At 37.1% G+C, this 22,955-nt stretch overlaps 6 protein-coding genes across 8 annotated transcripts; 4 read left to right on the top strand and 2 right to left on the bottom strand.

Annotated features, from left to right (window-relative positions):
* Nucleotides 1-1,281: 1,281 nt before the first annotated feature.
* On the top strand, nt 1,282-4,696 carry LOC129569904 (uncharacterized). Its single transcript, XM_055449177.1, has 4 exons — nt 1,282-1,330; nt 1,812-1,980; nt 2,089-3,526; nt 3,611-4,696. Exons 1-4 carry the CDS (start codon nt 1,298-1,300, stop codon nt 4,047-4,049), a joined length of 2,079 nt encoding a protein of 692 aa, XP_055305152.1. The 5' UTR covers nt 1,282-1,297; the 3' UTR covers nt 4,050-4,696.
* A 4,483-nt stretch (nt 4,697-9,179) lies between these two features.
* LOC129575798 (uncharacterized) lies at nt 9,180-10,788 on the top strand. The gene is made up of 3 exons (XM_055459872.1): nt 9,180-9,371; nt 9,482-9,706; nt 10,337-10,788. Exons 1-3 carry the CDS (start codon nt 9,357-9,359, stop codon nt 10,607-10,609), a joined length of 513 nt encoding a protein of 170 aa, XP_055315847.1. The 5' UTR covers nt 9,180-9,356; the 3' UTR covers nt 10,610-10,788.
* Nucleotides 10,789-11,291: 503 nt separating this feature from the next.
* LOC129575805 (mitochondrial import inner membrane translocase subunit Tim10) lies at nt 11,292-11,813 on the top strand. The gene has a single exon (XM_055459887.1). The coding sequence runs from the start codon at nt 11,429-11,431 to the stop codon at nt 11,699-11,701; it is 273 nt and encodes a 90-aa protein (XP_055315862.1). The 5' UTR covers nt 11,292-11,428; the 3' UTR covers nt 11,702-11,813.
* A 170-nt stretch (nt 11,814-11,983) lies between these two features.
* Nucleotides 11,984-15,595, top strand: LOC129575790 (N-alpha-acetyltransferase 30). 2 transcript variants are annotated; one of them, XM_055459859.1, is made up of 4 exons: nt 11,984-12,498; nt 12,613-13,799; nt 13,951-14,058; nt 14,178-15,595. In XM_055459859.1, the coding sequence occupies exons 2-4, from the start codon at nt 12,780-12,782 to the stop codon at nt 14,340-14,342; spliced, it is 1,293 nt and encodes a 430-aa protein (XP_055315834.1). In that variant the 5' UTR covers nt 11,984-12,498; nt 12,613-12,779; the 3' UTR covers nt 14,343-15,595. The 2 variants fall into 2 exon arrangements, with proteins under 2 accessions (XP_055315834.1, XP_055315825.1); XM_055459850.1 differs by having other exon boundaries at nt 12,029-12,535.
* On the bottom strand, nt 15,586-19,956 carry LOC129575748 (phosphatidylinositol 3-kinase catalytic subunit type 3). The gene is made up of 10 exons (XM_055459729.1): nt 19,467-19,956; nt 19,208-19,396; nt 18,967-19,123; nt 18,570-18,848; nt 18,408-18,503; nt 17,806-18,152; nt 17,622-17,724; nt 16,773-17,554; nt 16,067-16,695; nt 15,586-15,997 (listed from the first exon to the last, which is right to left on the bottom strand). The coding sequence occupies exons 1-10, from the start codon at nt 19,535-19,537 to the stop codon at nt 15,822-15,824; spliced, it is 2,829 nt and encodes a 942-aa protein (XP_055315704.1). The 5' UTR covers nt 19,538-19,956; the 3' UTR covers nt 15,586-15,821.
* A 109-nt stretch (nt 19,957-20,065) lies between these two features.
* On the bottom strand, nt 20,066-22,911 carry LOC129575780 (cyclin-dependent kinase 9-like). Of its 2 annotated transcripts, XM_055459835.1 has the most exons (5): nt 22,699-22,911; nt 22,247-22,534; nt 21,673-22,135; nt 21,340-21,597; nt 20,066-21,245 (listed from the first exon to the last, which is right to left on the bottom strand). In XM_055459835.1, exons 3-5 carry the CDS (start codon nt 22,126-22,128, stop codon nt 20,595-20,597), a joined length of 1,365 nt encoding a protein of 454 aa, XP_055315810.1. In that variant the 5' UTR covers nt 22,129-22,135; nt 22,247-22,534; nt 22,699-22,911; the 3' UTR covers nt 20,066-20,594. The 2 variants fall into 2 exon arrangements, with proteins under 2 accessions (XP_055315810.1, XP_055315802.1); XM_055459827.1 differs by having other exon boundaries at nt 21,673-22,534; nt 22,690-22,911.
* Nucleotides 22,912-22,955: the final 44 nt, after the last annotated feature.

Genomic DNA, 22,955 nt, shown 5'->3' with positions numbered 1-22,955 from the left:
TCTTGCCATTTCATGCGTGAGCTCGGCTAAGACGTCAATATGATTACGTGGAGATTTTAATTGCTGCCAATTCATACATTTTCCGAAAAGGGAAATCTTCAATTTACGTGCGCAAAGGGAAATTCACAGCTAGAAAGAAGAAGAAGCAGCAGCAGCAGCAACTGCAAAAAAATGCGTTTTTGTCCGTGGTTTTTCGACGAAGTCATTCGAAAATGTAATCTAAATTGATCATGAAAACACCTTCGTGAAATAGAAACTGAAGTGCGCACAAAACTGCCACACATACACATACCATGCCGTTACGCGCGTGCAATCAAACAAGAGAATCATCATTATTTTCTAGTTACATTTTAATCGAAGCAGCAATGAATAAGAAAATTGGCTGTGCGATCCAATGTTAAAAGCCTCCCGAAATGAAAGACACATTTGGCGCGAAACAGCAGCATATCGAGATGATGTTGAAAAAGAAAAAAGAAGAGAAAAACAACAAGAACCACGAACAAATGCATGCCATGCTGTATGGCTATTGTTTATCCAAACTTCATGATGTTTGTATTGCTTTGCGAAAGATTTGTTTTGGATTTCCATTCAAGTGTATTCAGTTTTTTTGCTGCTGCTATTGTTGTTGTTTCTATCTTCGTTCGTTCGTGAAACAATGCATTTAATTCATTTAATTTGATGCGTATAGCTCGCATCGCTTGCATACTTGTTTATTGTTCATCGATCTCGGTACGGTTCGATGCTATTAAAATGGGTACCTCTTCGTGTACTCCATTGCGTTTCGCGAACGCGACTTATGATTTGATTTTGATACAAACGCGCGCAAAAAAACGTACACTAAATCCACTATTGAAAACCATTACGCTCGAAGTGCCCCGAACCTAGCCAGTACACAGCAGAAGCAACGAAGGAAAAAAATCTCGCACTTTTCGAATGCCATACTACAAAAGATGAAAGAAAACGGCAAACACATTGAAAACTATGTAGAAAATAGTGCACACCATGCAGTGCGAGGCATTGCGCGATCGTGTGCACGGCATTGAAATGAGACCGAATAATCCATAAATAAGAATGATGGTGAGTACTGCACACCCACACACTCGACAAAGAGATATGCCAACTCGAAAAACCAATCGGAAAGAAGAAGATAACAACAGCACATTGTACGTGTGTGTAAATCAGAGCAAAAGCAGATGAGCTGCCAAGAAGTGTTCGAGCTTCCGAAAATTGTTCCTATAAAAGCAAAGAGAAACTACGGCCGTGGATTCATTTGGTGTTCAGAAATCGTGAAAGCAATATGATTCGTTATAAATTTTTATTATTTTTAATTGTAAGTATTGGAAAATTGATAAAGAAGCGAGAGCGAAAGAAAATAAAGAAAGTGGTGTCGAAATGAATTTGACTTGCGTTCAAAAGAGGATTGGCCACACAAGGATTAGGCCTCCGCTTAAGAACAGCAAAGTGAAGAGCTGTACAGACACGTGTCATTTCAAATGAAAAGCGGACTAAATTGGATAAATTTTAAAGGAAAATTGATTGAAAAAGCCGTAGGCAAATTGTTTCAAAATTAGCTGTTTTTCAAAGTGATTTACTATTTAAAGTGGAGAATGGAGAAAGAAAAAAGTAAAAGAAGATTATTTAAATTGTGATTTCTCCGAAGAAAAAAAACCAAGTGTTTGAACATAAACTATGAATTAAAATCGATAAAAGCGATCAATTTCCATTTCATTTCATTTCTTCGAGTGTTTAGATGAGTTTATCATTGGTTTATTCTTTTTCTTCTATTTTCTTCCGTTCAATTCACGCTTTAGCTGTTACCCATATTAACAAAATCAAAAAATGTTCGTCCAAACTATCCATCATCGTTTGAAGATGATGAAAATGCACCATTGCCCTTTTTGGATCAAGTAGCACAAGCAGACACATGGAAATCGCAAAATCGAGTAATATCGGCTACATACTCTGGAGATCCACAAACAGGTAAGTGAAATTTTACACCATCACACCTGTGGCCAAAACACCGCATCGCATTTCGTGTGCATCGCAAGTGAAAATAAATTTAATCTGTTTGTTTGAATTAATTGTTAGGTCGCGTTGATCATGCGAATCTGGTTATTAATGTGGTACCACGCGCAAATGGAAAGCCAGCCGATGTTGATTTATACGCTTCACAAACTTTGGCCAATGCAAAAACGGCCGAAGATTATGTGAACAAAGCACTCGAAATGAAAAATAAATATGAACACACCACACCGTCTTCATCGTTTGTAAAATATGATATTTATGAAGCGGAAAAAACCAAATTGATGCCAGTCATATCGACGCCGAGCCACGTAACTGAACCAATGTCACACAAAGAAGATATTTCCGATATGGCCAAATCGGCCAGTGATTATTCCAGTGAGTTTTCATTTGACCAGCCACAAGAATATGTGCATCAAACCACAACAACAACGTACAAGCATCCAGCATTATCCACTCATTTCAAAGACTTGGATTCGTCCAATTCCAACTATAATCAAAATTACAATTATTTATCGTCCATCCAACACCACTATGATCCATATGATTCGATTAAAAACCTGCATTCATACGATCCCATCAAACACATAAACCATGATAATCGCCAAAATATGGATGATGCGATGCGCAAATTGGTCGGATACCCAAGCAAAGAGGATATGATCAAGTACATTGAACGAGCCGTGAAAAAGTACCTTAAAGAATTGGATTTACCTGGAAAATTGCAATCACCGTCACCATCGTTTGCACCCTCATTCCCATTTTCGTCATCTTCGTCATTTTCCCCATTGAGCGGATCACCAAGTGCACAGGCTGAAATCAAAACCTATTATCGTTTCCCATCGTCGACAACCGCCAGCCCAATCGAATCAACGAAATTGTACAGCGCTGGAATCCATTCGGAATTTTTCAAGCCCAGCAAAGGTAGTGCTTCGAAACCGACCTACGCTACAGTGAAACCATTCGTAATTGATTCATATTCTCCGGATGGTGTTGATTTGACCATACCGAGCATTACGAGCAAGAAGCGGCCAAAACCACTCGATCTATCAGCTCTTGATGTGGGCCAATCGTGGCAACACTCGACATCATCACACCAAGAACCCCCAGTCACTTATCGCAAGAAGAAGAAGTCAAAACTTCATTTGAATTCACAAACTTATCACGACATAAACGCTCTTCCATATTTACCGAATCGCGGACTCATCTACGATGAATACAGTCCATTTTCAACGGCAACGTCGATCATTGATCACCCCAGCGGCAGCAGCCATTATTCATCGCACAAGGATCATGCGGTAGGCGCATCAATTTCGTTTGGCGATCATGCACACGGCGAACACCGTCACCGTCATCGGCACCATGGCAAAGGACATCACCATCATCATCATAGTTCACATTCGCACCACAATGACGACGAGAAATCAGCATTTGTTCCTTCAATGCAAGTAGTCAACGGCATTCCCGTCCAAAACCCATATAAATTCAATATGGATTCATTAAAGTAGATTTTTGAATTTGCGCTCATGTTTGAGTTCGTTTGGATCTAATCGAATAATTTTCGTTTTTTTTCCCTCCACATTTCCAGTGACATATTTGACAATAATGCAGACAAATCGAAATTTTCATATACCGAAGACTTTGGTCCGTCCACTGGAGCGATTTGGAATCCATACAACATCGACCTGAACTCACTCACCAAAGACAACTCGGGCAGCGGCAGCAGTACCAGTTTCTCATTCGACAGCTATAATCCCAAGTTCAATAACAATCCGGAGGATTCATTTTTCGAAAATTATCGATTCGGCGTCTCTGATTGGGAAACCGATTATTCACCTCGTCAACGGGGCACCATCGGCTCTGACATGTTTACAAGTGGCTCAGCGCCACGATCGAAGAAAGTCACATCGCCGAACAGTAAACGAGCTGTTACAAAAATTATTGCGAAACCAAAGCAACGAACTCCAAAGCGAATCACCCCCAATAAAGAACCGGATAGAGATTTAGTGCCACCACCAAAGAAATAAGCACCAAATTTATCACGAATGTAATTTAAATACCAAAGATAGAAGAGAGATATGTATTTGTATATTTCGAATATTCATTATCGTTTATTAACATTCAGGAACATTTTTGGTTAAACGAAGTCAATTGCAACCAAATTTCGTATCAGTAGAGCTGGAATTATTCACCAGCAGATTGCGTACGCTGATACCGCGCGAAAATTCAAAGTCTGTAAACCACAAGTGAAAAAGCACAATGAAAGAAAACTTGCCATTATTTATATATCTATTTAGCGCTAAATTTCCATGGCTCATCATTTAACTCGCGATCACTCGTAAATGTATCAAGCGTATCATTCGCATCTCGATCTAGACTTCTATTCGAATTTATTGACGTGAATTCTTACTTAAAATTCGAACAAATAAACCAAAAACTCACTCAATCACTCACTCGTTGGTTTTCATTGTGCTTTTCATTGTGATCTTTTGATGCAGAATAAATTCAGCACCTTTTGCTAGTGCTAGACCAAATAATTCGGTGTAACGACTATTTAACATAATTATTATAATTCGCGTCAATTTTGTACAGAATTTTAGAATGAATTAAGAGTTAATGGAGTACTTAGGTTTTTAGAAATAAAAAATTTATAGTTCAATTAAAGATGAATCAAGCCACAAACGATTAATGCAGTTTCTTTTTATGTTTCGTTCTTTAAATTTTATTTCCCACTAGCCGAATCGGCACCATTTTTTGCGAAAAGGGAGGCTTTTTGTGATGAATATGTTTCTCCTATTTTCCACCAAAAATGTAAAAATCGAATGGAATTTATTTAAGTTTTGCGCATTTTTTAAGCTTCAAGAGTGTATGTTTTTTTGTAAAACAGAAACATATTTTCAAGCTCTATGCGTAAAATAGCCTCGTTTCAGGCGCTTTTCGTTTGCTTGTTCGAAAAGCCAAAACTTTCGAAATTATATAAAACTACGAACAAGAAGATTTTATAATTCATATAAATAAGGTAGGCTAGGATAATTTTTGTTCAACTTTACTCATTCATATAGTCTTCCAACTTTCTCTTAATTCAATTTAAAATCAATCGTGCACATTGCAATTAAACTACTCGACATAAACTTGAATAGGCTGTAATGAGCAATGATTTATCACCAAAGTAACATCAATGTTACACCTGAACCAATGCCGGCAGAAGCCAGCTACGAATGTGCGCTGCACACTTTCATAATACAAACTAATGGTCTTCGGCGACAAATCAATTGTGTCGAATGCAACGCTGACATATAATGATTACCGCAATTAATTACGAGAGCAAATCGACGGGCAGTGAAATTCTTGTGGAGGAAAAAAATTGTACCACGAAGTCAGTTGCAACAAAAAGGCTAACATTAATTGCCCATGACTATGGTGTCATTTGTCCGTAAAATGATCAGATTTTTCAGGCATATTTACCTTCAAGATTATACATTACACATGTCGCTATGCGCCGCGAATGAAACAAGTGTTGATCCATTCGAGGCGTTATTACGTCGTGCAATATTACTTTCGATTTCATTCAGCTACATATACCTGCTATTCCACGTTGACTAAATTACAAAGCAGCAGATTGCAAATCGTGACGGCGGTCGTGCGAGCAACTGTTATACATAAAATATAACCGTAAATTAGGTATTTTTATTGAACTTGAACTCGTATTCGGTGCGATGCACTGCACAAAATGATGATGAAAGAAGAAAACAAGACCGCAGAGCATCGTTTCGCTCTGCTCTGCGTTCTTGAGATTATAGTTACTTATTCTATTTTGTTGTTTAACAACAAACTTTTTTTTGGCGCACTACGTGAAATGTATTTCATCAAAGTAACTTTGAAGAAATATATTTATTTGCAACAAAGTACAGAAAAAAAAATTCTCAGTTATTTCAAAAATGAATTACAAGATCTTGGTTTTATTTCTTTTTTGAAATATAATGCCTTTGGTTAAAATCAAATAAATAATATGAGCATGGATCTGAAGTCACTTTAATTCTGTTCAAGACCCAGAAAATACTGTACGAAAAAAGCTTGAAATAATGTAATTTTAAAAAAAACATTTTATCATAAAAATTTGATTATTTTGAGATATTATGCACCTATTCGTCGTTACTGCCACTGTTTAAAATTAAAAAAAAAATATGAGCATAAAATTCAAATTCACCCTAATTTGTTTCAGTACTCAAAAATTATTAAGACAAAAAACAGATTAGTAGCTCTACATTTCATGTAGTGCTAAAAAAACGCGCACGGTGTCTCATTGGAGCATGAATTGCACCGCACGCATTGCATAGTGTGATGAACAGTGGATCGAATCGCGCCCATTGATGTTTGTTTCGAGTTGATGCATTGAGCAACAATCTTCGACTGGTTATTGTGGTATTTATGATGACTTTTACTTTCTTTGCTGTTATTTAAATCGGTTTTTCGACGACATTAAATTATAACACGATTATTGAAAGTACATTGAAATAGATTGAGTTGAGTAAATGGATGCTGATGAATTTTTTTTGGATCGACGTTGTTCGCGTGGTTGCTTTTTATTTGAGCGTCTTAACAACGGTTTTCGATTACTGCATCAAGAAGTAGAAAGAGAAAGAGATTGTATGGCCAATCTGTTGTCGTAAAATTGAATATGCGCCACTCTTATGTGCAGACACTGATTAGAAGAAATAAAAATGTTTACAGTTTGGAACAATAAAGTGTATCGTTAAAACAGCCATTTTTTTCTTCTTGTAAATTACATCACTTTTACAGCTTAACCATTCACTCTGTATGCAAAACTAAATATTTGGTTATTTTGATGTTATTTTGCAAGCGATTTGTGCGGCGCAAAGTCACATGGGAAATTGCTTCTCTCAAAGGGAACGGCAAAAATCAATTAATTGCGTATAAATAAATCGTTTTACATAAGAGCAACTAATGAATCGAAAATGGTCGATTTGACAAAGTCAAAATTTCTTGTTTTTGTGTCGTTTGATAAATGTGTTGTTTGTTTTCCTCTTTTTTGTTTACCAACTCCAACTCGGTTGTGTCGTTCCGTGCACGGTAATCATTTCAAATATATATAATCAAACAATATGTTCAATTTGACTTTCGTTTGATGATCACTGGTTTTTTTTTATTTTGTGTGTTCGAGTAATTTCAAGTGAATTTTCCGTGAATAGAAATCAATATTTCCAATGTACTGTATTGTTGCTAGTTTACATACGCTCCATGAAATTCTCATCGTATTCGAATAGAAAAAAACAAACGAAAATCGAAAATTGAAAACGTGCACACATAGCGCAGCACATATACAGAGAGGAAAGAAAGCGGAATACCGAGCCAGCCGAGACAACGAGAAGAAGATAACAAGAAAAATAATGATTTCAGGAAATGCAAAAAAGATGTGGTAACTAATACATGCACACATGCCTGTGCGCCATGACACATTTACAAGATAGATGATAGGAAAATTCAGTTCTGCGCGCAGAGCAGCAGCAATAGCAACCGCCACAGAAAACGAGGTGTGAAATCGGATCTTTTACGAGCATGTTCGAAAACAGATATGTATTATACACGCAACAACGCCAATGCATTACGTCTCCATTTCCTCTATACGAAGCGATCAATTGCTATTGTTTTTACTTCTTGCACTGAACGCATTTGCATCCGAGCCATTTAAATTGTGTATAATACCACGGCGATTAGGTTTGCTCTATGAAACTGAACGAAAATGCACATTTCTTGTGACTGACATTGTCTTTGCTTTTTGCGCACTCAATTGAGTTTTTTCTTCTTCTTGTAGTTCACGTTTGGATCGAACCATCGAATTGAAATACAATGAAACGATAAATTGTAACAATAATGAAAAGCCTTTTCCAATTTATAATATACTCAGTACACTCAGTATGATAATGATTTTCGTTTGAAGATTGTTATAGATTACCGTTTTTTTTTTCGTTTGCATTGTTTCAGACCCCATAAAATCATGTATTATGTGAGCACAGAGCATGTGCGGGCGCGCGCATTTAATCGGAAAAAGCTTTAAAATCAAGCAATATGTATAGCATAGAAACGGCAACAGAAAAAAAGAAACGAGTTTTAATTTCGCCTCATTACACATGCGAATTTTTCCACAACGAAAAATTGTTCTTCTGGAAACGAAACCGTAACACTAACCCAATGCAACAATCATCATCGAGTAAGGGAAACATTTACACGAAAAAAGGCGGCCAAACAGAACTAACATAATTGCGACGATGACGACGGTGGTAATTGACTCGATGTTTGAACATTTTTTTCGGAATATGCCGACTTATGACACAACCAAATTAAAATCATTCTGAACGCGCAATAATGGTCTCGAAATGCTGGAGGAAAATATTTTTCGTATCACCATATCGTCGCAATAGCATAATCAAAATGAAGAGCAAAACGAAATGAATCATCACCAAACTCGTTTGGTCATCAAAATCATTGTCGAGGATCAATATGCATCCGTTTGGTGAAGTAAGTGATTAAACACGGCTCTTCCTTTTTGTTGTTTTCTCTTCTCATTCTGCGGCTCTGTTGCCAAAACCAGTCCGATCGATAGCACACGATACATGAAAGTTATCATTATTATCAATAACAGTTTATGACTTTGTCTAATTGCCGCACCAAGCGTGTTTCTTTTTCGTTGCGTCTATTTATGTGCATTTTTTTTCTCCTGCATTGCCGTTGTTTATTTGCTTTCATCCAATTTGAGTAATCGACGTTATTTTTTCTCTAACGAAATTTGAAAATCAAGTTCTTTCCCATTGCCTCACCGCGGATTCGTTTCCGAAGTTTGAACGAAAGAAAAACCAACTCGCATCAGGTCCATAACAGACATTAATCGGTGCGCTGAATCAATCGTTACATATGATTTTGTAAAACGTGGCGCAAACGTAATCTCGTCAGAGATTAAATCATGAACACATCGGAACACATGCGGTCGTATGTGTGTGCAAGTGAAAACAACGGGGAATTTATGTTTCGCGCCGAATGCACTTGCCAAGCGACGACGGTGGCTCGACGGCAATAGCACAAATGAGAGGGGTCAACTAATTTTTTTTAGTATATATAGAGCCATGCTCTAACCATTTCGTACATTCAACTTTTGGAAATTTCTTGAAGCGGTTGTGGCTTCGATTTTCATCGTGCAGTGTACAATTGAATAACGTTAAAAAAAAGATTTCGAGTTCTTAACGAAGGAAAGAAAGAAATAAAAAGTAAAAGTGCAACGAAGTCGATACAATTCTTGTGATTTATTAAACTAGCTGAAAATGTTGAAAATTTTTGTAAGTGTGGAACCAACAGTGCGAAAACGGAATTTTGTTTTTTTTTTCTTTTGAGGCATTTGTTATAGTTTTTAGTTTTCAATTTCACTTTTGGTTTTAAAAATGTGTAGATTTTGTGCTCATTATTCGCTCTTTCGCTGGCTGGAGTTATCCACGATGCGGAACCATTGGAATCGGAAACAGATCATCATCATAAAATCGATCATGAGCATGCCACATCTCATCAAAGTTTTAAAATTCACCATTTCCATGCTGTGCCAGTCTATGTGAAACACGAAGATGCACACTATTTGAAGAATCCCATTGAAGTCGGTGGTGTGAAACATAAGCTTAAGGTATGATAGATATTGTCGTAGAAATTCTCATTCATTCGACTCATTTTATAATGAGTCGGGGATAAAAAACACAAGACCGCAGAGTGTCGCTTTGCTCCCTTCTGCGTTCTTGAGATTTTAGTTACTTATTCTATTTTGTTGTTTCACAACAAACTAATTTTTTGCGCACTACATGAAATGTATTTCATCGAAGTAACCTTGCAGTAAAGTATCATTAAAAGTCGTCCCTTTTAATAACACTATGGATTAAAAGCATAGTACGAAGGATATATATTTACAACAAAGTAGGTGCAGAAAAAAGATTTTCTCAGTTATCTCAATAATGAATTACAAGATCTTGGTTTAAATTCTTTTTTGAAAGACACTGCCTCTGGTTAAAATTGAATATGGGCATAAAATTCAATTTCACCATAATTTGTTTCAGTAGTCAAAAAGTATTAGGACAAAAAAAAGCCGATTAATAGCTCTACATTTCATGTAGTGCTAATAACAATGAAACACGTAAATTTGTTTCTCCAGCGTAATTTTCATGTTCGTGCATTCATAATGTTCCATAAAATACATCCGTTCAAATAATTGTAATATTTGAATACTTAATTAAATTGTCCCATTTCCATAAAAAAAAAATAGGTGCTTCATCCAAAAACCGAACACAGTCATTCGTACGGATTAGAATTGGAGAATGAAACCGACCACAAGGATTACACTTTGCATGGATATAGCGGTGATCATGGATACAGTGGTGGTGATCATTATGATGGGTCACAACAACATCACACATACGAAACAATAGAACAGCAGTCCGATTACGATGGTGGTTCGTTGGGAAGTGCTAGCGAACCAAAAGAATTGAGCCACCATCAATTCCAAGACATCACCGTTCATCACGGGCATGACCAATGAACCCACTGAGAATCATACACACCAAAATTGAATTTTATTTATGTAACATTTGCTTGTATTTTAGACGCCCAATTAAGAGTTTTCACTCAAAAAGCTTAATCTCAAGAGTAAAGAAGAAAAAGAAAGAAACTCATTAAAATAGAAAATAAAGTGAAACGATGAAACGAGCACAACATTGAGTTTGCCTTTATTTTTTTTTTAATTCAAATCTAAACACCAAATTGGTGTTGTCAATGCAGATCAACACTACTGTCAACTGTCAAATGCCCAATGCTCATGCCAATGAGTGAAGAAAGAGAAAAACAATCGATTTTAATTCAGCTGAAAGAGACCTTAATCACGGTATGGCTGGTGGTGCCCACTTTGGAAAAATTGCAACTGGGTGGTAAGCATTGTGTTTGTAAGTGGATTTAAATTTAAGATTTTTAACAAATAATTCCCGTCTTGCATGCGAATGTTGAAAAATAATAACATTTCGGCTTTTGTGTTGGAATTCGCATTAATCACTGATTGAGGTTATGTTTGTATGATGTTTTCATGTTTTGCCTCTTATTCTCACTTTCATCTCAATCAAGGCTAATCTAAAATAATTATTTGGTTTCAGGATGATTCTTGTTGGAGTGAGCTTTTCGGCACTTTATTATTCAAAGAAATCTATTGACGCTCGTCGCTACGAAAACTATAAAATTCGACAACGAATGCTAGAGGCTAACACAGGCGAATACGTTCGACCAGATAAATACGTGTACAAACCAGACAAACAAAAGCATTAAAATTGTAATCGAAACAACAAGAAAATCCAAATCAAAGTGAGAAAAAATGGCACAAATGAACGCAGCCGATCAAGCAAAACTGCAAATGATGCAGGACATGGAAATCGAAATGATGTCCGATTTGTACAATCGCATGACACAGGCATGTCACAAAAAGTGCATACCACCGAAGTACGGAGAGTCTGAACTTGGCAAAGGTGAGGCTGTCTGTCTGGATCGATGTGTAGCCAAATATTTGGACATTCACGAACGCATTGGCAAAAAATTAACAGCAATGTCAATGCAGGATGAAGATTTACTTAAGAAAATGAACGGATAAACGGTCTGCTAGAAATAATGTTGTTCATTAGAAATTTAAAACAATAAAAAAAAAACCATATATTGTGCACAGAAAAAATAATTCTAATAAATAGTTGCATTGCCAAAAGAAATCGAAAATATTTCATTTGATTTACATAAGTTGGATCTGTCAGTTGCATGCATAAAATGTATGGTTAGGTCTTTAGCTTTTACTGCTGCTCATTTTGACAATTCGTAGCTCAAATTTGACAAAAGTTATAAATAGAAGTATTGCCAGCGTTGAATGACTTTTCCAATAAATGACAAAAACTTCGATTTGTTCCAAGTCAATGCCCAATTTACTGCGAAATTTTGTGAGTTAGATTATTTGGCTGACAACTATCTCATCAGAAATTAAAATTAAGCGTTCACAATGCGGTTTTAATTGAATTCAAACGGCGATAATCAGCGCGACCAGTAGCACCCTCCCTATCCAAATGTCACAGCTGCTGTACGAATAAACATCATTGCAATACATAATATAACCATAGTCATTCTTGTCTTGGCACCAAGAAAAGAAAAAGAATTTTTTTTTGCATATTACGACAGGAGAAAAGTCAGCCAGTGTTAAAACATAGCGAACAAAACGTGAATTTTCATATCAATTTATTACTGCGTTCATTTGGCATTGTTTTGCAGTGTGTACATCAACAAATATTGGCAGAAAACTTTTTGTAGAAATCATTTTTTTGTCTTTGGTTTCAATCGATTATGACGGAGACAAGGCACAGATGAATTGACACAAACATGCAGTAGGCATGAAGATATTCGATTTAAGTTCGTAAATTTTACTCTGATTGGTGGTGTGAATTGTGTATGTGAAGACAGATATCTGACGATTAACAAAAAATTGTTCTTTTTTTTTACATTCATACAACATTTTAATTAAAGAAATAGGCAAATATTACATAGGTGTACAGGTCGGTCGCAAATTGAACTCATGCTGTACGGTTGAATGAACTACCATTAAAATCGTAGTGACCACGGATTGGTTATTTTGGTTAATGCATGCAACACACAATAGTCAATCGACAATTTATTAGCTATCGATTGTTAAAATGCCAAACAAAGAGAAAACGGTAAAAACGGTGCCAAAATCAAATGGCAATGATGCAATCCGAACGGAACCAACATCCACTGATGTGATGATCGCGACAGATGTCAAAAAGGGGACAAGCAATAAGAAACGTGAAAAGCATAAAAATAAACAAGCAATCAAAGCAAACAATAATGCGGCAACAGCAAGCGAAAATGGATTGAATGCAACATCAACAACAGCAGCAGCAGCAGCAACCACAAAGGCCAATGACCATAATGAATCCGATATTTGTGCTGTCAGCGAAGAGCTATTGAGGCGTTTGCAGTGTAATGGGATTTCAGTGCGTCGATCTGATGGTCCAGTCAACCAGCAAAACGCAATCAAACAAGGCGAAAATAATGGCTCCACGGACAAATCAAACCCACAACAAAAGTCAAAGCAGTTGAACAATAACAACAATAGCAAAGCTCACAATAAAAATTGCCAAAATCAAAGCAAAACGGTGAAAAATGTAAATACTAGTTCTTATAATGTTGAGATTAGTTCCGACGACGGGCAAACTGTACAATGTAATGGCATGCATGCGAACCAACCAAGTGATGTGAATCATGAAGTGGTGACTGATTCTTTTGAAGCAAAATCACAAACTTTACCCGAGCAAACCGAAGCAGCTACGACATCCAAAGACATTTCTGCTGAAACACCATCGTGTAGTAGTCACCAGCAACAGCAACAACAACAGCAACATTATAGCAATTTACCGTCAACATCAACATCGCATCCGAGTGAATGTACACTCCCATCGTCGTTACCAAGAACCGCTTTGTCCGTGAAAAGCATCAAAACCTCTACCGTTGAGGTGACATTCAAGGAATACGAAAGTGAACTTCAGATGCCCGATATTATGCGTGTTATTCAACGTGAACTGTCCGAACCGTATTCGATTTATACGTATCGTTATTTCATACACAATTGGCCAAAACTCTGTTTTCTCGCCATGGATGGGGACAGTTGCATCGGTGCGATCGTCTGCAAACTGGTAAAAAAAAACAAACAAAATATCTATATAGACTGTAGAATATGGATAGCCATCGATATCTGGTATCGATGATGTCTGGTAGATTAAGACTTCAAACATGAAATCAAACATATATAAATATAAATTTAACCGAAATAAATATAACAAACAGGATATTCATCGGCAAATGACGAAACGGGGCTATATCGCTATGTTGGCTGTTGACGCTGCTTATCGTAAACTGAAAGTTGGCACAACACTGGTGCAAAAAGCGATTGAGGTACATTTTGTTCCAGTAACATGTAACTTTTGCACATTTTTGACATGATAAACACTTTTTTTAGCTAGTACTTTGATGGACTTTTGCTAATTTAATGGTTTTTTTTTTCTTTTGCTTAGGCAATGCTTGAACACAATGCTGACGAAGTGGTGCTTGAAACGGAAATAACCAATATCCCAGCGTTGCGGCTATACGAAAATTTAGGTTTCGTCCGAGACAAACGGCTGTTCGATTACTATTTGAATGGAGTGGATGCTCTGCGACTTAAGCTCTGGTTCAAATGATCCAATTTGATAACTCTATACAGCAGGCCATTGTTCATCGTCTCAACTCAAATTACTCTACATATATATTTATAATTGTGGCACAAATACATCCAAAACGAGCAAAAAATAAATCCAGATCGAAATTTGTCATAGAACATATATATAAAATATTTAAATCATTAAGTCTCACGAACCCACACACACACTCGAACATATATACATAGTTGTTATCCTCTGTGCACAATATATGAAGTAAAAACACTCATTGTTAGAATGTAATCACCCAAGAATCGGTAGAGAAATTCGACCCAAACAACTTCATTACCGTAATAAGCCTAGAGTAGTGAGCTCTTATACATATAGTGCTAGACCGTTGACTTTGATACTTTGAAATACTGGAATTTACGACAGAAAAAAAAACAGAATGGTGGCCACTTGCCATCGGCAGATATCTTATACCGATTGTATGACCAACATTTTAAAAGCAAGTAGTGCAATTCGAAGCATTCATTTCAAATTGCAATCACATCACACTTCTAATCTCACAATCCTCATCACATCGATAGTCAGTTGAAAAATAGAAACAAAAACAAAAACAAAAACAACAACAAAACCAACTAATACACAAATTTTATCAAATCGAATTTATCCCGCTCATTTTAATTCAAAACATCTGGAATGAATTATGATTTCTATGAAATCCATGTTCGAGAAGAACAGAGAGAAAGAGAGACAGAGCGATGAGAGATTTTTTTTAAAGACAGTTTCTGCCCAGCAAAAGACCGTTAACTCTATGAATACTTAATTATAAAAAAATAAATAAATAATTTGATAAACATTGTTTACCATATCTCTTAACCTGTTTACCTAAGCGAAATCGATAGCATTTCATTGAAATGAAATCATGAAAATTTGCAATTAATCAACTAGATATGTTACGTTTAACGAGACAAAAAAAAACTCACTTTAATCAAAAATGGAAAATCGTGGCAATCAGCAAAAGAATCAATTGTTATGCTAAAAGTTTGAAAATTGTGTCAAAACCGTGTTAATTTATTCGTGTAAAATTTCCTGCAATCGATTTGATTTTCATTTTGAAGAGAATAAATTAAATTATTGTAGATTCGGCTTCAGTTTTGGTTGTGTGCTTTGATTGTGATGACGTTGAAGTTCTGATTGAATTGGTTTTAGTTTGCAAATAATTGTTCACCTCCCGAATTTAATTTAACATGCGATATATTTCAAATAAAGCGCGCATAAATTCAAGAAAATACCTGCATTTGTTTCATTTATTTTTGAAAAAAATACCCATTCTTTAGTTAGAAATGTATGATAAATAAATTACCGCATAAATTGAAAAAAATAACAGCATATCGTTTCATTTTTTGTTGTTAATTATTTTTGATGATAATTGCAAAAATAAAATTTGCCTATTTTTCTATTCGAAATGAATGTGAATATTAAATGTTAATCACTGATCCAATGACCCGAATATTCTTATTTTCGCCAGTATTGCGCCAATTTGTGTATTTGTTCCACCAGAGCTGGCATAACTGCGGTTATCGATAGATCCAATAGATTGTGTAAATGTTGCACTGCCTCTTCGTCGGTTAAGCCAAGCTTCAGATTCTCTTCGACTTTTTTCACCGCTTTGTCCGGCTCGAGAGCGATATCTAGGCAGGAAAATTTTAATTAATTTCTCTATTGATTCAAACGTGTTATTTGATGTTTAGTTTACTTACCCGGAACAGATGCGTCAACCATCAGCGAGAACAGATTGAGCATAACGTTTGCATGCCGTCTTAAATGTAGAAACGCAGTGTAACATTGTTTACGGAATTCATGATGATGATCTGAACTAACACCACCCATTGCTTCAACCATTTCCTTGCTGAGTTTCATTGGCGGTGGCATCGGCTTCGGATCACGCCCAAGAATATAACCGAAATCAATATGGAACAGTTTACCCGATGTTGTCAACAGTAAATTATCCAAATGTCGATCGCCAACTCCTAGCAAATACGTGATTACACAATATCCAGCACAGCTTCGAATATATGTATCCATTATATCGGGAGTAATGCCATATGGGCCCGTTTCACACGGATGATATTTACGGAAAAAGTTATGAATACTTCCCTCAGTTGCCAGAACTTCAGCCACTGTCACCGAATCGATGTACTGCATGAAACCATGTTTGGAACTTGTCGCCAAAACGCGGTACGGAGTCAATTTCAAATCCAAATTTTCTCGTCGCAACAGCTTGTCCATCAGTGTAATCATTTGTAAAATCAGTTGATCTTGTCTCAAGTCGTCACCGTATTTGAAAATCGCCACGTATTCATTGTTGGTGTTCGTAATAAAGCTTAATCTGTGCGAAAATAGGGAAAAAAATCGATTTTTTTTTTCAAAATTGAAATGAACCAAGAGAAAAAATCTTGATCTTACTTTGCTGGCATCAGCGCACTCTTAAACAGACTAACTTTCATCGGCACGATTCCACGAACTATAATCTCTGGATCGAGTGGCAGAGGAATTGCATCGAAATTCGAAAAATTAATGCGGAATGAATCACTGTCGCCCAGCAATTGTTGAAATTTCTCGCATTTTTTCTTACGATTGCCCGACTCCTTGAATACAATTTTCACGAGCTTCACCAATTCATCGATGAATAGCTGCTGCTTCTCCAAATTGATTTTGATCGCTTTGAGCTCAGCATTCGACATCAATGTTCGTTTGAAGGTTTTCAACACCGTTTCGTACATGTGCTTGACTCGTTCGTCTTGCTTGCGCACCGTGTCATGTGACTCACATTCAATGTACAAATACCAATAGAGATAGTTAGATAGAGTTGGATTTCGGCATGCGCGCTGTATCAAAAACGTTGCTAAATTGCATGTGGCTGGCGTTGACGACTCACTGATTAACGTTTGGCTGACATTCGATTGGTCAACGAGGGACGAGGTTGCATTCAGATCCGTGGCATTACTGGCGATGGTATGTCGACTCATATGTAGTGCACCGTCTTCAATTTGCGATGTAGCCATGTGACTCTTGTCCATCGGGCTGCGTTTGTGATGATGTTGAAGCGACTGAACCGTCAAATGATTATCGGAATGCACCGCTTGCTGTGAATCTGTATTCGATGAAAAACTGCTATTTTCCAAATTGTCACTGTCATCAATGGATTTAATCACATCACTGTCGGCAGCAATTCGATTATACGCTTCCTGAACATAGAAAGAAACAAATGTCAACATTTTGATAAAAGAGCAAGGAAAAATGTGATGAAACTACCTCAATATCATCAAAATTCTCGTATTTCAAGGCTTGGACCAATTGAAGTAAATATAGAACCAAATCGTCATCGGGTGCCTGTTTTAAACGCGTAATTGCGTATCTGCAAATGCAGTAAAAGTTAATATTTGTTCCACTAATAGAGAACAAGCAGCAGGAAATCAGTGTCGTCGTTTCTACTTACCCCCTAACAGCTGAATGCTTGAACGCTGGACTGAGGAGCTCAAGTGCATCTTCAACATCCATTGGTGTCCATTGTTTCAGCAGAATAATTGCTTGTTTCACTTCAGAGCTCGTTTCCCAGTTGATGCATTTCAGGAATTTGGTTAGGGCCTTTTTGTGGCCTGTCAAATAAAATCGATATTTCCACACTAAATCTTGTTCTTCGCTCGTTAGCGTTGTCGTTGGCGGATAGCATACGATTGTATGCAATTGATCTCGAACGGCTGCCGTTGGCTTAGCATCACGATCACTTAACCCCGAACGTGCTGAACGTGCAAGTCGATGATGTTTACGTTCAACTAAGTTCTCCTGCAGAACAAGCAAACAAACAATGAATAGGAAACCACAAAAACCAAAACGCGGTGGTTAATCACAGTGAGATAGTGTGAAACCTTATAATGTCATCGTAACCGTATCATATTACACGAGCGCAATGAACTTTTTCTGTGTGCAAAAACAATTAACCGTTGATGACAAAATGTGCGGAGATTTTCCACTTCACATACCATGAATGGAATGTTAGACAATTATTGTGACAGATTTTGCGTTAAAAGTGCCATTTACCTGCATAATTTCGGTATCAGGCACGGTAACCAGCTTCGGTTTCGAATTGAATTTGTAACGAAGATCTCCGTCGGGCTCGAAATACATTATGGAATACTGAAAGAAAATATTCAAAGTGGATTTGTGCACTTGTCATTCATTTGATACGTTTGTTTAACATACCGTTTGATTTGTTTGTTCACATAAAACCGTTGGAAATTCAATCAACAAATACATATTTTCGGATTCGCTCTTCTCACGTTCATTTATCATTTCGATTTCTCTGAAGGTCAGACGATCCAACCAATCGACTTTTGGAATTTGCCCATTACGATGTTTTTTTGCCAGTTTGGCCAACCGTTGCATTTGATTCTTCGAACTGTCTTTTCCTTTGCCTGGTGTTTTTGTATTGAAGTCTCCATCGGCATCCACATCCGCCCAAACTCGCAAATCAAAGTTACCCTGATGAAACATGATGAAAAGAGAGTTTAAATTATATTTTACTGCATATGACCCTAGTTACAAACGCTTCAGAAGAAACTAAATTGAAAATGGGCAATGTTCCAAGTTCGTGATTCACCTGACGAAAGACCCCATTTTTGCCAAATAAAGAGATGGTCGTGCCTCCAATTACAGTCACTTTGCCAGCGCCAGCGCAATCCAATATCGTAATAGCCAACATAGCACATTTTGGCAGTTCACTGAACAAATGAGGCAATTGTACCCATTCATTCCAACTGAAATTGCGCAAAATAACGCAAATATTAACTCGTTGTTCGTTGTTTAAAATGAGATGATTTCACTGAGAACAAAAGACCTACTTGTATCGTTTGGTGAATGCTTTGTACGCTGTGGTCACAGGCAATCCAATCGCTTCTCCGTTGTTGAATAATTGTAAGCGAACCAACAGTGGTGGGCACTGATCCAAATACAAACCAGAGAAACGAAGCAAGGGATTCTCGAGCAATTTTTCGTAATTAGGCTTGTGTTTCAGTCCTTCCAAAGTGCCACTAGAATGATTCCATGTTGAAACTTAAAATGTCGAAAATCCGATGAGCAAAAACTTTGGCCTCTACTTACATTTTAATTGTAACTTTGTGGTCAAGTGAAGAGCTGTACACAAATCGGAATGTACTTTCAGCCTGTTCCATGATTGAATTCCCGCACACACAAAAAAGGCAACGACTCAATCAGAATACGGATGCGTATTTCAAGTTATGCTTATCGAGACGTCTGAAAAAGTATTGTCATAACTGCACATTCGTCAGCCTAAAATGAATCTGCTGTTTTGTGTATTTTCCCCACTATGTCACTCACAGTCGCACAGTGCACACAAGCCAAACTAACAAAATAACCACAATAATGAGAGGTTGAGAGACAAAACAAGAGCTGCTGATATTCGATGCGTTTTCTTCAATTTGTCACTTTTGCGTTTATTTTTGTGCTGAGAACGGCAGTATGAGTGGCGATTCCTGTTTACAAGTCTCTCTTTGTTTGCATAATGTTCAACCAGTGAAATGTCATACGTTGTATTATTGTGTTGTCGAACTGTCAATGTCGAACTCACGCTGGTCGCTCACGTCGTGCATAATTAATTATAAGAAAAAAAATACATATTCAAATCTAGAGAAAGCATTTTTGGCGCAATTTTTATACAATGAGAAAATTCATACGGAACATTTCAAATGATTCAGTTTATTCAATTTGATTCTTATGAATAATTGTAATGATTTGTCATTTTTGAATGGAGTAGGTTATTTTATATACATTTCTATGCGAATATTCTGTTTTTTTTTTTTCATTCAATTTACAAAATGATTCGATTGCAATTCATTATTTATTTGTTTGTTTTTTTATTCACTATCAAAGTGAATATGAATCGATTCAATACTATGTGGGATTTGTATTAGCCAATGCAAAATTCAAAGAGGCGCGTCAAACTCGGAGCAAAAATATTTTCTTGGCTCAAAAGTGAAATGAATCCAAACTACAATCACATGGTTAGTTTGGCATTCATTCTTTTAAAATGATAAGAATAATTATTTTAGTCCCCACCGAAACCGTATATTATAGGTTAAGTGAACATCTTTCCAGATTAATTATTATCGCCCATCATTTACCGTTTCACTTGAGAGGCAGGAAAAATGGCCAGCCTTTTGCACTGAGAATGTCGTGCAACCGAATGATACTCAGTGAATTCCATTCAAACTAATACACATAGCTGAACACCGGGTTGGCAATTTTGGATTTGGTCGGATCTTTGGCAGCACATAGGATTGGCAAAATGCGTTTCATGAAGTCTTTCAGACTTTTTGATGGCAGCGGAAACTTGTAGAAGAAATTGTCGTTCAGTGCATTGCAAGCACTCAAACGTTTTTCGGGATTGCATCGCATAAGCTTGTCAAAGAAATCGTTCGCCTGATCATGTGTTAAGATTGGCGGCTTGTTCTTCAGATAAGTACGCGTTTTGCGAGTGTCATTGGGTAGCTGGCCAATTTGTTGGAAGCCGCGCAAATTCACGAGATTTGGCCAGTCATTCGGTGATATTGTTCCGCAAAGTTTGGAAATCAATTTGATTTGACCGAGCTCATTTTCACCGGGTAAAATGGGGTTGCGATTCCAAAATTCGCCCATCACACAACCAAGGCTCCACATATCAACACTTTCATTGTACTTGGTGTCATGTAACAATAATTCAGGGCACCGATACCATTGGGTCACAACGCAGGGAGTGTATCTTTCCTTTTCAAGGGAGTCTCCTGAATCGGTGAACTTACGCGACAAACCGAAGTCAGCGATTTTGACAACACCATCAACGGTCAGCAGGATATTTTCCGTTTTGAAATCACGATGCATAATCTGGAAACAATGTTGTTAAAATAAAAGAATGAAATAAACATAGAACATGAATCTCAGAAACATAAATTTTTCCCTGTATCAAATTGAAACTGACCGATTTTGAGTGCATGTAATCCAAACCGAGGAGCATTTGTCGAAGGAACGCTTTGATCTCGCTGAACGTGAAGATGATTCGTGTATTTGAGATGATTTTTCGCAAATCATACGGACAATATTCAAATAATAAATCCACCTGTAGATCATCTTCTGTGATTTGATCTTCACGGCCGCTCAACAACGTCACAATGTTATCACATTTTTGCAGCTCATGAAGGTTGTCATATTCCCGTTTGTGGAATGCCAGATTTTCTTTCTGTAAAAATTGCAACGAGAAAATTGATCGTTAGCATTTGGTTTTGTTGCTTTGGATCCTCATAGAAAATATTACCGCATGTGGCACGTTCAATTTGCAGATGAGACGTTTGATGGCAATCACTTCTTTGGTACTATTCCACACTGCTTTGTACACTTTGCCATATGTACCACATCCGATTTCCCGTAGCAGTTTGTAGTCTTTCGACGGGGATTCCGTCTCGACGGTTCGTCGAGATGAACCATTCGTAGACACTTTTATGGACGGCACATTTGTCTTAGCTACCTTGAACAGTCGTCCTCTTTCAAATTCCGACATGACACGCGCTTTACGTTTACCATTTTTTCGGCCATTCACTGCATCCTGGGCAAACGTTACGGAAATACTTACATTTTTCGGGGAGGCATCGACCTCATCGACCATTTCATATCCAAATCCAAATAAGTCGTCATCGTATGTGATTTGTTGCCGTTTCGGTTCATCGCTATGTGCATCAAGTGACTCGCAATCAAAAATACTCTTCGTTGCCATTGCTTACCTTTTCCCCTTTACTTTTATTTCGATTTACTTATCGTGCAATTGTTTTTTTCTATTCGGAATGCTACAAAATTTTCTACTTTGAATACGAGAGAGAACAATACTAAATTACGTTTGACATGATTGCAAAAACTCGATTGAATGATACGAATGGTTGTTGTTGCGGCTGTTGCTGCTGCTGCTGCTGCTGTATCGGTGTGTGGTCGAAAATCGTCACTAATCGATGTTGTAAAATTCCAAGAAGACTGAGAGTTGGTGCAGCAGTTGTGTACGCGACACACAATGTAAGACGTTGTGCTATGATTTAACGGTAAAATTAACAGCCGACACAAACCCAATCGATAGCACCAATCGAGATTGTTCGATGATCAATACATTTGCAAATGACTTCGACTCGATGCTTCGAAATAGAACAGAAAAAAAATTATGATTGGACATGTGCTTCTTGACGGAAAAAAAAGCAAAGCAATCAAAATCAATTATTATATAAACAATATAGGTCGGTGTTAGGAAAAATTAACTGAATCAGCAAAATGCTTATTTCCAATGCGTTACATGTCACACCAAGCAATTTTTTGAGCGCTGCACAATTTTTCTTTCAATTCTCTGGTAAAAATAACAACGCATGTGATTTTCGTTGAAATTCTGAAAATTTAAACGAATCGAATTTCACGAACAAAAACCCGCCGAAATGTATCTTCGACGAATCAAAAGCTGTATCAGCTCGATTTACTTCTGAATTCAGCTACATCGAATCGTCGTATTGAAACTGAGCCAAGACTTTGGTTTATTCAGCAGCACACACTCATACCGACATCTTC

The sequence above is a fragment of the Sitodiplosis mosellana genome, unplaced genomic scaffold, assembly GCF_009176505.1.
Source record: "Sitodiplosis mosellana isolate CC-2019 unplaced genomic scaffold, AAFC_SMos_1.0 Smas_scaffold_1, whole genome shotgun sequence".
Classification (NCBI taxonomy): domain Eukaryota; kingdom Metazoa; phylum Arthropoda; class Insecta; order Diptera; family Cecidomyiidae; genus Sitodiplosis; species Sitodiplosis mosellana.
This window is presented reverse-complemented; position numbering and strand designations above follow the sequence as displayed.

What these genes read in the sequence shown, in the direction of transcription:
- LOC129569904 (XM_055449177.1), top strand. Translation starts at nt 1,298, where the DNA reads ATGATTCGTTATAAATTTTTATTATTTTTAATT. An exon ending in CTCTGGAGATCCACAAACAG is followed by an intron (nt 1,981 to 2,088) that starts GTAAGTGAAATT and finishes ATTAATTGTTAG; the next exon opens with GTCGCGTTGATCATGCGAAT. An exon ending in TTCAATATGGATTCATTAAA is followed by an intron (nt 3,527 to 3,610) that starts GTAGATTTTTGA and finishes CCACATTTCCAG; the next exon opens with TGACATATTTGACAATAATG.
- LOC129575798 (XM_055459872.1), top strand. An exon ending in GTGTGAAACATAAGCTTAAG is followed by an intron (nt 9,707 to 10,336) that starts GTATGATAGATA and finishes AAAAAAAAATAG; the next exon opens with GTGCTTCATCCAAAAACCGA.
- LOC129575805 (XM_055459887.1), top strand. Translation starts at nt 11,429, where the DNA reads ATGGCACAAATGAACGCAGCCGATCAAGCAAAACTGCAAATGATGCAG.
- LOC129575790 (XM_055459859.1), top strand. Translation starts at nt 12,780, where the DNA reads ATGCCAAACAAAGAGAAAACGGTAAAAACGGTGCCAAAATCAAATGGC. An exon ending in GTGCGATCGTCTGCAAACTG is followed by an intron (nt 13,800 to 13,950) that starts GTAAAAAAAAAC and finishes TATAACAAACAG; the next exon opens with GATATTCATCGGCAAATGAC. An exon ending in TGGTGCAAAAAGCGATTGAG is followed by an intron (nt 14,059 to 14,177) that starts GTACATTTTGTT and finishes TCTTTTGCTTAG; the next exon opens with GCAATGCTTGAACACAATGC.
- LOC129575748 (XM_055459729.1), bottom strand. Translation starts at nt 19,537, where the DNA reads ATGGAACAGGCTGAAAGTACATTCCGATTTGTGTACAGCTCTTCACTT. An exon ending in AGAATTTTGATGATATTGAG is followed by an intron (nt 17,555 to 17,621) that starts GTAGTTTCATCA and finishes TTCTATGTTCAG; the next exon opens with GAAGCGTATAATCGAATTGC. An exon ending in GGTTGACGCATCTGTTCCGG is followed by an intron (nt 15,998 to 16,066) that starts GTAAGTAAACTA and finishes TTTCCTGCCTAG; the next exon opens with ATATCGCTCTCGAGCCGGAC.
- LOC129575780 (XM_055459827.1), bottom strand. Translation starts at nt 22,128, where the DNA reads ATGGCAACGAAGAGTATTTTTGATTGCGAGTCACTTGATGCACATAGC. An exon ending in AATTGAACGTGCCACATGCG is followed by an intron (nt 21,598 to 21,672) that starts GTAATATTTTCT and finishes CAATTTTTACAG; the next exon opens with AAAGAAAATCTGGCATTCCA. An exon ending in ATTACATGCACTCAAAATCG is followed by an intron (nt 21,246 to 21,339) that starts GTCAGTTTCAAT and finishes CATTGTTTCCAG; the next exon opens with ATTATGCATCGTGATTTCAA.